Source organism: Plectropomus leopardus, chromosome 6 (assembly GCF_026936395.1).
Source record: "Plectropomus leopardus strain MGB_pleo_1.0 chromosome 6, ASM2693639v1, whole genome shotgun sequence".
NCBI classification, from domain to species: Eukaryota; Metazoa; Chordata; class Actinopteri; order Perciformes; family Serranidae; genus Plectropomus; species Plectropomus leopardus.
In genome coordinates this window covers 1,798,279-1,810,627 of record NC_142181.1, presented here as the reverse complement: position 1 = coordinate 1,810,627, position 12,349 = coordinate 1,798,279, and the positions used below count along the sequence as shown (strand labels likewise).

The 12,349-nt window shown below is 38.0% G+C and overlaps 1 protein-coding gene across 1 annotated transcript in view; it reads left to right on the top strand.

Moving 5' to 3' along the window:
- The first annotated feature begins 1,043 nt into the window (after positions 1 to 1,043).
- timm50 (translocase of inner mitochondrial membrane 50 homolog (S. cerevisiae)) overlaps positions 1,044 to 12,349 on the top strand; it is a 44,722-nt gene continuing 33,416 nt past the window's right edge. Inside the window, exons 1-3 of the mRNA XM_088078472.1 lie at positions 1,044 to 1,310; positions 3,907 to 4,060; positions 7,979 to 8,010. Of these exons, the coding sequence (XP_087934598.1) occupies positions 1,098 to 1,310; positions 3,907 to 4,060; positions 7,979 to 8,010 (399 nt within the window). The 5' untranslated portion in view covers positions 1,044 to 1,097. The remainder of the gene's footprint in view (positions 1,311 to 3,906; positions 4,061 to 7,978; positions 8,011 to 12,349) is intronic.

Below are 12,349 nucleotides of genomic sequence, written 5' to 3'. Positions count from 1 at the left end.
ATAATAATAATAATAATAATAATAATAAAATGTCCTCAATTTTCGAAACATTGTGAAACTGTTTTGATTTTCCCTGAACAATCTGCAATTTCATATCCTACCTTTGGTACTCGCTTATTTTATTTTATTTTATTTTATTTTATTTTATTTTATTTTATTTTATTTTATTTTATTTTATTTTATTTTATTTTTTATGAGTGTGCAGCGCTCTCTGGTGGTCACTCTGTGTAATGACCTGTTTTGAGGTGGCTGCAGTTATGACCTTTGACCACCAGAGGTCAGTGCAGACACGGCAGTATAAAAGCTCTCATGCAATCAGAAGCAATAATCAGGAAAATAAAAGTGAAAAACTAAACAAAAACAAACAAACGAACAAAACGTCACATTATATACTTGTATGTGTATAGTATAATGTAAAATAGACACATAGAGTAAATAAATAATATTTTTTAATATATATATATTTTAAAAAGGGTCAAAACTTGTATTGTACTTGTACTTGTGTATTGTGAATTGTATATGTGTATGGTATAATTTAATGTCGATACATTATCATTATCATCATTATTATTTTATTATATACCTATATAAATATATATATACATTTATATCTATCTATCTATCTATCTATCTATCTATATATATATATATATATATATATATATATATATATATATATATATATATATATATATATATATATATATATATATATATATATATGTAGCAGTTATGAAATACTAAGAGTAATCATCATCATTACCTTCATAATAATAGTAATATTTAATTATTTTATTAATTTTATTATTGTTTTTATTCTAAAATTGACAGTTTTTTGGGTTACAGGTGATGTAATTGACCCCACTTTGGGCATTTTGCCCTCAACCATCATGGCAGTTTTCTGTCGCAATCGAAGGTCAGACTCTTTCTTGCTTCTGATTGGGCCGGATGCTTTTGAGCCCGCCCTCCTCCCGCTCCACGTGGCCTATCGCTGCTCTGAGCGCTCCTCCCGCCTGCCACTCAACCCAGCCTCAGCCAATCAGGTGCTTTTGTCCTTTTCACATACGCTCGCCGGGCAGCTAGCGCTACTTTCCAACATGTCGGCTACCCCTGTGTTCCCCATGTGTGTGCGAGCGAGCCGGGCCCTCCTGCGGCTCCGGAGCGGGGCGGTGGGTGCCTCCTCCCCGGCTGCGGTGGATATGATCCGGACACTCTCCACGGATAAGCCGCCGGCCGGAGCGGGCGGTGCGACGGGCGGACTGGCTCAGGCTATCCTCCAGGAGCGGCTCCAGCAGCAGCAGCAGAGTCAGGTGGGACAGACAGTGTGTGCGCTCCATTTGTGTACCGTCACAGCCCTGTGGTGGCGGGGAAGCTGGAAAACATGCAGCGCGACAGCGCGAACGTTTAAACCCCGCCCGCGCGAGTCGCCCATGTGAATCAAATCGAAGCAACTTATCTGACATTTCTAACCTCACGTTAGGCTAAAAGCTAATTTACATGTAAACATGTAGCTTAAAAAATACACCGCGACAGACTTTATTGATTGTATTTTGTTTGTTATTAATCGCGATAAGTGTCAACGTCATAAATATTTAGTTTGGGTTCAAAACTGCGCGTCTGCGGAATGAATGAACCCGAGATTAGGGGAGCTAACATGCTAACGTTAGCATGCGTTTTTTACTTGGACAGGTAATGTCTCCGAGACGCCTGTCTCCAGTTTAACAGTCATAACATGTAGCCAGTCGATACATTTCCGGTCAAATAATCGATTAAATTACGCGTGTTGTGTTTCACCGTTAAGCTAAGACAGTTAGCATGTATTTAGCATGAGTTTGCTATCATGTGTAATGTTGATATCAGCTCCTCGCAGACTCTGACGCCGAGCTGAAGCTTTATTTTATCTGCAGCAGCTGTCAGATTAACGACCAAGGTTTGTTTGGTTTGAAGGTCACATCAGACCCCCGTCCCCTCCCCCTGTCTCCCCCTGTCTCCTCCTGTCCTCCCGGAGACCCAAATCTGCAGCACGAGCACCAAACGTGACAGAAAACATGAAAATGTACATGCAGCACTGCAGTGCATCAGCGTGCAGTCAGGTGTTATTTGTGCGTAAGGAAACTGTGATAATGGCTTTGCAAATACATCAAATTAAACTTTGAGTTGATTCAGAGCAATGAGCAACTCAACAAGACATGATCTAAAATGATCCTAACTTTTCAATTTTTTTTCAAAATTGTTATGAATTTCATTCTTTTGTTATGAATTTCATTCTTTTAGTTTATTCAGTTTTAACTTTTAAAAAAATGTCCATGCTGTCTAAAATGTCCGCACTTTCCCAAAATTACAAAACCTTCTGAAATGTCCTCACTTAAATTTGTAATTTAATTTAAACAAATAACTGAAAAAATGTCCTTCAAATGTCTCAAATCTACAAAAATCCGTTTTTAAAATTTGAATTTTTTTTTTTTACTGTCTGAAACTGTCCTAAATTTTTAATTTTTTAAAGGCCCTTTTAAAAAACAACCTTTCCGAAAACTCTCACGACATAAAAAATTTCCATCTCTTGCTTTCAAAAAGGTCCCCACTTTAATAAAACCACAACACTTTCCAAAATGCCCTCACTTTTAAAAATAGTTCTGAATTAAAAACTTTAAAAAATATCAAATTAAAATTAAGAAAAAGGTAAAGAAAAAAATGAAAATCTAGAACTACCATTAAAAGTGAAGAAATTTTGAAAAGTGAGCACATTTTGTGAAAGGCACACATTTTTTTGTTTTTTGTTTTTAAATCTGTTCAGCCTAACTGTTATTGTAAACGGCCAAGGTTTGTTTGGTTTGAAGGTCACATCAGACCGCCGTCCCCTCCTTATGTCCTCTCCTCCCCGAAACCCAAATCTGCAGCACGAGCACCAAATGTGACGGAAAACATGACATTTTACAGGCAACAGCACAGTGCATAAGTGTGCAATCAGGTGTTATTTTAACCCTTTGAAATTAAGCAGATTGTGATAATGGCTTTATATGTAAATGAATTTTAAACTGACAAATTGGGTTGATTCAGGGCAATGAGCAACTCAACAAGACATGGCCCAAAAATGAGCAAGAATTTACTAAATGGAGAAATTATTAATTGGAACATTTCCAATACATGGAAATTTATTTGAAAATAAACCAATTACCAACCAATTACCAATTACCCCAAATGTGCTGAAAATATTTCCTTTCTGCAACATGATTTTAAATATATAATTTGAATTTTTATTTTTATTTTCTTTTTAAAAATAACAATAAATGTGCCCAAAATAAATAAGAAATTAATAAAAAGTAAGTTAGAAAATCAAGAACCCCCTCCCCTAAAGTGCTGAGATTTCCTTTTTTTCCCAGTAACATAATTTTAGATAATGCTTTATTTTTTTGTAAATACATTTTCTGTACATTCTTCCAAGTATTTAATTTTCCTATTTAAAAACATAATAGTAATAGGCCCAAAATAAGCAAGAAATTACTAAAAAGTTACACAAAATACTGGAAAATAAATAAAACAAAGCAAAGGAAAAAGTAAACAAAAACAAAAAAATAACCCTAAGAAAGGTTAATGTATTTTTTTTATTTTTTTCTGTAACATAATTTTTAATACATGGTTTGAATTTTTATAAATATAGTTTTCTGTAAATTCTTTCTTGTGTTTTGACATTAATTTTTTTTTTAATTATATATATTTACACTTTTTTTCTGTAACACAAAATACTCAACAGATGATTCTCTAATGAAACTAATTATTATTTTGAGTCCTTGTAACAATGATTAGGTGATGATTTGATCTGTAAACGGTTAATACTCCGTTCAGGATATATAACTGTTGTTATAGACATCAATGATGCTCACATTTTTATTTTGTTTTCCTGTCCAGGGGCAGCCTCCTCCTGAGGGAGGCGAGGGCGAGAAGGAGGGAGGACAAGAGGACAAGAAGCAGAAGGAGAACACCGCCTACGCCAAGAAGATGGTGCTGCGGCTGGCGGGACTCATGGGACTCGGCGGAGCGGTTGGCATGGTCTACGTGTTCGGTGAGTGTGGGAAGTTTTAGGTCTCCACCGTCTAGGACTGGGCAATATAAAGATATTATATCGTATCTTGATATGAGATTAAATATTTGATTTTTATATGGTGATATGAAATAAATTGTGTTTTTTCCTGATTTTAAAGGTTGCATTACAGTAAAGTTTAAGTACTTTTCTTAACTTATCAGACCGTTATTCTTGTTTTAATACTCGTCTTTACGCACTCAGTCATTATATCGACATGACGAATCATTATTGATCAAAACTGGAATTATGTTCAAATTTTTTCAAAGTACCAAAATTCATTTCTTCAATATTGTCACTCTGAAGGGGAATTTGGTTTAAAAAATAAAAATAAAAATTGTAATGTTCGAGTCTCACAGTTCTAGCATTAAAGAAGTGCTTTTGAGAAGTTTTAAAAATATGGACATATAGCCTAAAAATGTTGCGATATAATTTTCAGCCCATATTGCCCATCCCTACCACTGTCCCTCAAAACCTTAAAAATGGCAGTTACCCAGAACAGATCGCCTGACAGAAGTTCCTGATTATTTTGTCAAAGGCATAAAAATATTTGGGTTTACTAATCTCTGGTGGACTGATTTTGTCTTCGTCCAAAACATTGTGTGACCTAGAATTGGTGCAAACAGAGGAGTCACTGCAGGTCAATTAAACGCTGTCAGTTTGTCTCGCTGCTGTGATTCATCACTGATCTTCATGTTTGTGACCCGAAGAGAAACCACAACTTGTGATTATCATCGAGTTTAACAGGTTTAATCTGCAGCCCTCAGTGACCCGGTATTCACCACTTTATTTAATCCAGACCTGATCTTGGAGCGGGCCAGCTCAAACGGGTAGATACTGGTGTAATAACAATAACAATAACAATAACAATAATAATAATATCTTTCAGATTTCAACTCTGAAGATGTAGCACGATCAAGAGCAAATATAATTTCATTTTTTAAGCTTTGTTTAAAAAATGACAAATAAATCTACCTTCTGATAATCTTTATATGTGAAGCACCTTTCATACATAAAATATATAAAGTGCTTTTCGTGCAAGAGTACTGAAATGAAACAAAAAGCGAAAGTCTCAACAAAAAACGACGTATGTTCAGTTTTAAAGTCAGGAAACGTAACGGTATGTTGTAAAAACTGTCAACATTTAGTTTTTGTAGTGTTTCACATTTGATTTTGTAGTTATTTGTTGTTCATAATTTAATATTATTTTGACAGCTCAGGCACGTTTATGCATTTTTGCACTGTTGTGATGGGAGTGATCGGAGAAAAAAGTGCTTATTTTATTATTATTTCTTTTTTTGTTTTTTTAAACCTGATTCATCGATTAATGGAAAAAATAATCGACCTATTAATCGACTATCAAATTAATCATTAGTTGCAGCTCTACTGACAGCACTGATTTTCTGTAAACTGTTGTTTATCCAAATTTTGTTTGAGGACGTCACTTTGGGCATCAGCGCCTGTTTTATGATGCTTTATACACCAAGTGGTTGTTATTAACTGATTATTGTTAATGAAAAATAATCAGTGCCTGTGACTGAGCTGAGCCTTCGAGCTCGATCAGAAGCCCCCGCCGTCCTCTTCATCAGTGAGGGGGAAGATGTTGTAAACATCGGGTGTGATTGGTTTATCGCCCTGGGCTTCCTGTTCAGAGGGACAGCCCACAGACGGGTGGAGCCAGCAGCTGTCAGAGGAGACAGAGACAAAGAGGACAAAGAGTCAGACTGAGAGAAACAAACTTTTAGTCTAAAGTTTGTCAGGTCGAAAACACACGCGAGTGACGTTGTCTGTGAAGAGAAGCACGTTTGAGATTTGACCTTCCCGTGAGGCCGAGCAGCTACTAGATTATTTTGAGTTTGACTTGTAAGCGAAGATGATTCGAAGGATTTTTTCTTGACAAAACAACAATCGGTGAGCGATCGGCGTCTCTCGGTAGCTCAGGAGGAAGCATCGGCCTCCAGCAGTTTGTCGAGGGCATATTCACCACGAGAGAGCATCGACAACCTCGACGGCGAGCCGACTGTTTCGTCTGCTGGTTTATGAGCTCACTGAGGCTTTTATTTTTTAATCTTCAGGCTTTTTAGTGGCACTGACGTCTTCATTTTCACCCCAGAGTAAAGCTGTTTTTGGATTTCACTTTTTAATTTGCCGTTTTTTCTGGAGTTAATGTGTTTACCACCAGAAACTGATGAAACGTTTGGCTTTATTGATTTATTTTTTTGATCTTCAGGATATTTAATGATGCTGATGTCTTCATTTTTATCCTGGAGTGAATCTGCGTTTGGATTTACCTGCTTTTTCCCTTTTATAAATTTGCTGTTTCTCTTGAGTTAATGTAAAGGATGGATATGTTGTGTTTTTATCCATTTTTTTTTAATTTTTGCGAACCTACTTTGGAAGTCTGAGATCCCCCATAAACTATATTTTTAACTTTTATTTTCGCCCACATTTCTCCTCATCTCATTGTGGAATAACTCTGATGAACAAGTGGAATATGTTTGTTTTTTTGGTTTTGAATAATTTTGGATTTAATCATGTCTCTGCCTGGGGGACTAACATTTTGAGATATTCTGGATCATACACTGAAAATATGCATGTCTACATCTTTCTGTGTGGTTTTCCTGCAGACAAGTTTGTGAAATACTTTGGTTTTTTTTCTGTCGTCACAAGATTTGGGAGACGTGCAGGTAATATTGACAGGTGTTAGTCTTGCAAAACAATTTAATCTCACCTCTTTGTCCTTTTACATGCAGGCTCCCAATGGCGAGCAAGCAAAACTTTTTTTGTAAAGCACATTTTGTTCCAGGTGGAAGCACAATGTGCAGCACAAAGTGTGAGGTAAAAGCTGCAGTCAAACCTCAAAAATAGGGATTTCAGTGGTTAACTGTTGACCGGTTAACCGCTGAAAATATTTTTTAAGCGGTTACGCATGTGGGTCTATAGGTTAAATGTGCTTCTCTTCAGTTTACTGCCCTGCACGCCACCTGGCTGCAGGAGCTGGTGAGCCAGCAGCACGGCTCATTACCACAAATAACCAGGCGCAGACTCAACAGCGTTTCTGTTTATGAGCCAAAACTCTCAATAGCATCGCTGACTATCATTACTGTTAACCACCATTCGCAGTGTAAGCACAGCTAGTGCTGCTAATAGGGATGTAACGATACACTCATGATTCGATACGATTCACGATACCGGGTTCATGATACGATTTTCTCACAGTTTTGTAAAAATGCAATTACAGAAAAATGATGAAAGAAAAATATTTGTTTATTATTTCAAACAAAAAATACACTAAATACTGCATTTCTTTTCTTCTTTACTATATCAAATTAAAGAATCTCTTCTTATTTCTGGTGATTTTAAAAGAAATATGCCATCAGCTGCATGGAAGACATACACAAAAAAAAAAAGGACAAAATGTTTATTTTAGAAATTGGCAACTATTAAAAAAATAACAATAGTAATTTTTTCCCCTAAAAAAAAAAAGAAAAATTATAGAAATCATGCCTTTATGTTTGCCTTCATGTGGTAATTTAAAATTTGTTGTGTGTAGAAATTGTTGCAGTATTTCTTTGTGTGGATAAGCTGTCACATAATGTAACCTAAATGTATTTTCTGGAGATGTCGACGACACGTGATGAGCATCGATGTGATGTTTTATTTATTCACGTACATGTCTTTACTTTCTCGCTGCGTTCTAGCTGCCATTATGTTTGAATTTGCCTGATATGTCTGAAAATCGACAAGCAAGTGGGAGAGAAAAAATAAATTTGTCATTATGGGTCCTTGAAAAGTCATGGAAAAGTTTTGAAAGTTTGTCCGTGAAAATGTATGAAGCAAAATTCAGAGAATCTGTTTCCACAAAGGTGATAAACTGTTGTGTTTCTGTCTTTTTTTTAGGCACCAATTCAGTGGACGAGCAAGGAAACGTGGTGAGTTTCATTCACACACACACTCACACACTCACACACACACACACACACACACACACATCCTTCTGCACACGTCACCATCAGTACCTGTGAGTGGGTTTTAAGGTGATTTTAAAGCTTGTGAGGACGCATTTTTCCGTCCGTTCAGTCTCAGACGTGACCAGAGCCGAGCTGATGTGTCGGCACACTTTGATGCGCCGCTGCGAAACTCCGTCGCCCTTTTCTTTCCAGTCTCTTCCCTCTCTGGTGCGCGGTGGTGTTTCGCTCACCTCTCAGGTCGGAGATCCTCTTCCTGTTGTACAGGACGCCCTGAAGGACACACTTCACAGGCGGCCGTGGCGTGTGTCTGCTGTCTGAGGTGTGAACGTGGACAGACGACTGAGGGAGCCGTAAGTGCGGGAAAGGAAGGAGCACACTTATCGCACCTTTAATATCCCCTTTTGTTCTTTGTCGTACTGTAAAATGAGGCGCAGCAGCACACTCGACAGGCCGCTGAGACGTCGTGCTCGTCTGAGCTGCGAGTTTGGGAAAGTCAAACATCAAAGAGCCCAATTATCCCACCTCACTCACTAATGACCTTCACTTCCGTCCTGTCAAGTCCCTCTGACTGGTGTCCCAGTGCTGCTGCGTGCAACAGCTGACGATACGATTACTTTAGAGAGCTGTACCTGCACTGAGGCCTGTTTCACGCAGCGAGCGTCAGCAGTGCGTGAGCAGCTCCAAACGTATTGTTTGTTATTTTGTCGCCCATGTTATCAGGTATTTACACCGTCGCCCTGAGCAGCGCTTGTCAGGAGCTCCTCTGCTGCAGCTGAAATGGTGTTTTGATGATTATTTTGACTCTATACCACTTTTTACTGCAGTTTAAAAGTTTCTCTCTGTCACAAAGGTGAGGAAATACAAAGACGGCTGTATTACTCCAACGTCCCCGCTTCCCTTTCAAAGCAAAAGCCCTTGGACACCGTCTCTGTGGACAGAATCCCATCAGTTGCTGATACAAGACATTTTATTTTGAAACATTTACAGGACCGTGTTGTTGGCTGTGCAAAAGTTTGTACGACTTCATAAATTAGTGGAAATTGTTCTTATAAATTTGGAAATTCGATACTAACAGCTGCGGGCAGCGACGCAGCAGCAACGTTGCAAAAAACGCATGTGTGAACACCACAAGCATGAAACACCCTGCTGCTCACACGCTCCTGACGCTCGTGTGTGAAACAGACCTGCAGAAGTAGCATTTTAAAGACGTAATATCAAACAAAACAAAATAATTCAGATCAGCGTTGTTTACAAGCTTTTGGAGCTTTCAGCCTCGTCTCAGAGTCTTCATCTTTGTGCTCGTAGACAGATGAAGTTTCTCCGTGAAGTTTAAAGTGCAGATTATTGAGGTGTGAGGTTTCCAGCTCTCAGACAGGTTCTGCTGGTGTTGTCCTGGGAAGACGGGCCACTTCAAAGAGCACACTTCTCTCATATTAGGACCCTTTTGTCGGTAACAAAGAGCTGAAACGTGTCAGGAGGCTTCCTGTTAAGTGCTCTTTGTCATTGTGAGTTTGAGAGCTGTCGGCCCGGGAAAGAAGAGTCAGCCAGAGAGAACTGAGTTTTATTTTCTTTACCTGATCTCCTGCAGCAAAAAGCCAGGAGAATTCAACTTTGTGGTATTTTTTTCTGTAGCTGGGCTCCCACGGATCATTAAAAAGTCGTTCATTTGTCTGAAAACAAGGCCTGAATTGGTTTAAAATGTCTTAAACCAATCTTTCAAAAGTCTTAAAAAAGCTGAGACATCTTTTTTTGTGATGTTGCATTGTAAAATCTTAATATTAAAAAAATACTTTTAAATTATTCCTTTTGTATTAGTCATTAATGTCACCAAAATATCTCACCAAAAACCAAAGACAAGGCACACCTCCAATAATAAAGTCCTTCAAATAGCAAAAAAATTGTAAAAGGTGACAAGAAAATACCCTGAAAATAAGTCTTAAAAAAGGGGGAAATTAAAAAAAAGAATGAAAAAATTGTCCATAAAACTATATTAATTAATATTCTAATTATATTTTTATTCTATGTTTTCATTAAAAGAAAGAAAACATGCATTTTTTTCTTTAATTTACAGCACTCATTTTCATCATTTTCTTTCTTTCTGTTTTTCCAAGTTTCCAGGTAATTTTCGTGTAATTTTTTACTTATTTCTTGCTAATTTTTGGGCTGTTTTCAGTGCCCTCTATCCGTGTTTTTGCTCAGGTTTCAGAGGATTAACAAAGGTTGCAGAGACGGGAATTAGATTGCTGATTGATTGTCACCAAAACAGTCTGCCCCTGACTTTTTTTGTAACGTGGTGAATTTTATTTTTTTCACCAAGTTTGCTTTGACGTGTAACGAGGTGTGGACGCGGGAAAGATGAACCGTCTGTTGTCTCTGCTGCGTTCACTTCCTTACAGTCTCGAGAGGATTGCTTTCTTCAAAGAGCACACTTATCTCACCTGGACATCCTGTCAGCTCAGACGACACACTTCTCATGTCGGTGTAATCCGTTCTGCGCACACTTATCTCACCTCGACTTCCTCAGACTCCCTCTTGTCTGTGCGGAGGATATTTGCTAGAGTGACATGTGGCGTGTGCCGCTGCTGTCTGGGGACTTAGTTAACTTCAAAGAAAACACTGTGTGTGTGTGTGTGTGTGTGTGTGTGTGTGTGTGTGTGTGTGTGTGTGTGTGGTCTCTGGAACATTGTCTAGTGTCTGTTTTGGTAGTAAAATTACTACATTGTTAATTTTGTGTTTGTTTTTTTTACCATAAGAGTAAAACCGTGGTGCGCTTTGGTATCGTCTCTGCTGTTTAGAGCAGGTTACATTAAAGTTCAGGTTAAAACAACACGTCTGTTAATTGATTAGTTGAGCACAGGGCTGCAACTCATGATTATTTTTAAAAAGGCCGTTTCTATTAACCCTTAAATTGTGCAAATTGCACATATAAAATATGCTTATTGGAAACACATTATTTTAGCAAAAAACGCTTTTATTGCTAAAAAGATTTTATGCTCACATGAGGCGCATAAAACTCTAAGTCTAAAGTCTAAAATACACTGTGGAAACTAAATAGTTACATTCAGACTGTTCAGGTCCAAAAATGCTCCATTGAAACCCATTCAAACTGACATTTTTGATCCCACAGCCATCAGAGCAGAAAAACAGGACTTGTATTATTTCTGGGTGTCATTCTGGGCTTTTGACTCTGAATTTGTCATTTTGACTATTTTCCACCTGATGAGGTCATTTTGACCATATTTGGCATATGGAGGAAATACATGCTATTTCCACTAGGTGACCTGTCACAGTCAATGTAGCTGCTGATCACTGACATATCCCAGACTGTCAGCAGCTACACTCACACGCTGACATATCCCAGACTGTCAGCAGCTACACTCACACACTGACATATCCCAGACTGTCAGCAGCTACACTCACACACTGACATATCCCAGACTGTCAGCAGCTACACTCACACACTGACATATCCCAGACTGTTAGCAGCAAAAGAAAACTACTTAGCATGTAGTATATTGAAAATAATGTTTAAAAAAAAATAATTTTTTTAAATCTAAAAAACAGAGCGTCATCATGACAAAAACCTGGCATTTAAAAGGTTAAAATTCAGAAAATTAATGAATATTTGATATTTATAACTGGACTGATGTTGGTTGAAACATTAAACTAAATGAAAGCAGAAAATCATATTTATGTGCAGTATTTTTTTATGTAGTATATTGAAAATAATTCTTCTTTTTTTCATCTAAAAAATAGTGGCATAATGACAAAAATCTTACATTTTAACGGATGGTTTATAAAACAAAACAGAAAATAATATTAATGTATAATTTTTTAAAGCTTGATTTTGAAAATTGCATTTTGTGCACACAGCGATAGGGGTGTGTGTAATATTAAAGTGGGCCCTGAAGGGTTAATGTCCTCGTCTGCGTGTGTTTGCTGTGTGGGAACCGGTCCCCCTCCCGCTCTCCCGGCCGGCTGCAGCTCTCGCCGTCGTACCGAGGTGTCGATGAGCTTTAACGACCTGTTTCACACCTCCGTCCACACTGACCCGCGGCAGCTGAGCTCTGCCCCTCGCATCAATTCACTCCTGTGTGTTAGCATCTGTTTCCCCTCTGAGGACTCCCGCTCACCGCTGTCCGTCCCCCTGAGAGGACGTTTGACACGGCGCTCCCGCAGCTTCGTCCTACCTGACATTTTCATTAAAATGAGTCTGTTTTCACCTCGCTGTAAAATGTAGGGAGCTCATAAATTCTTTAAATGAGTTCAGGAGGAAGTTTTTTTTTTTTTGTTTTGGGAA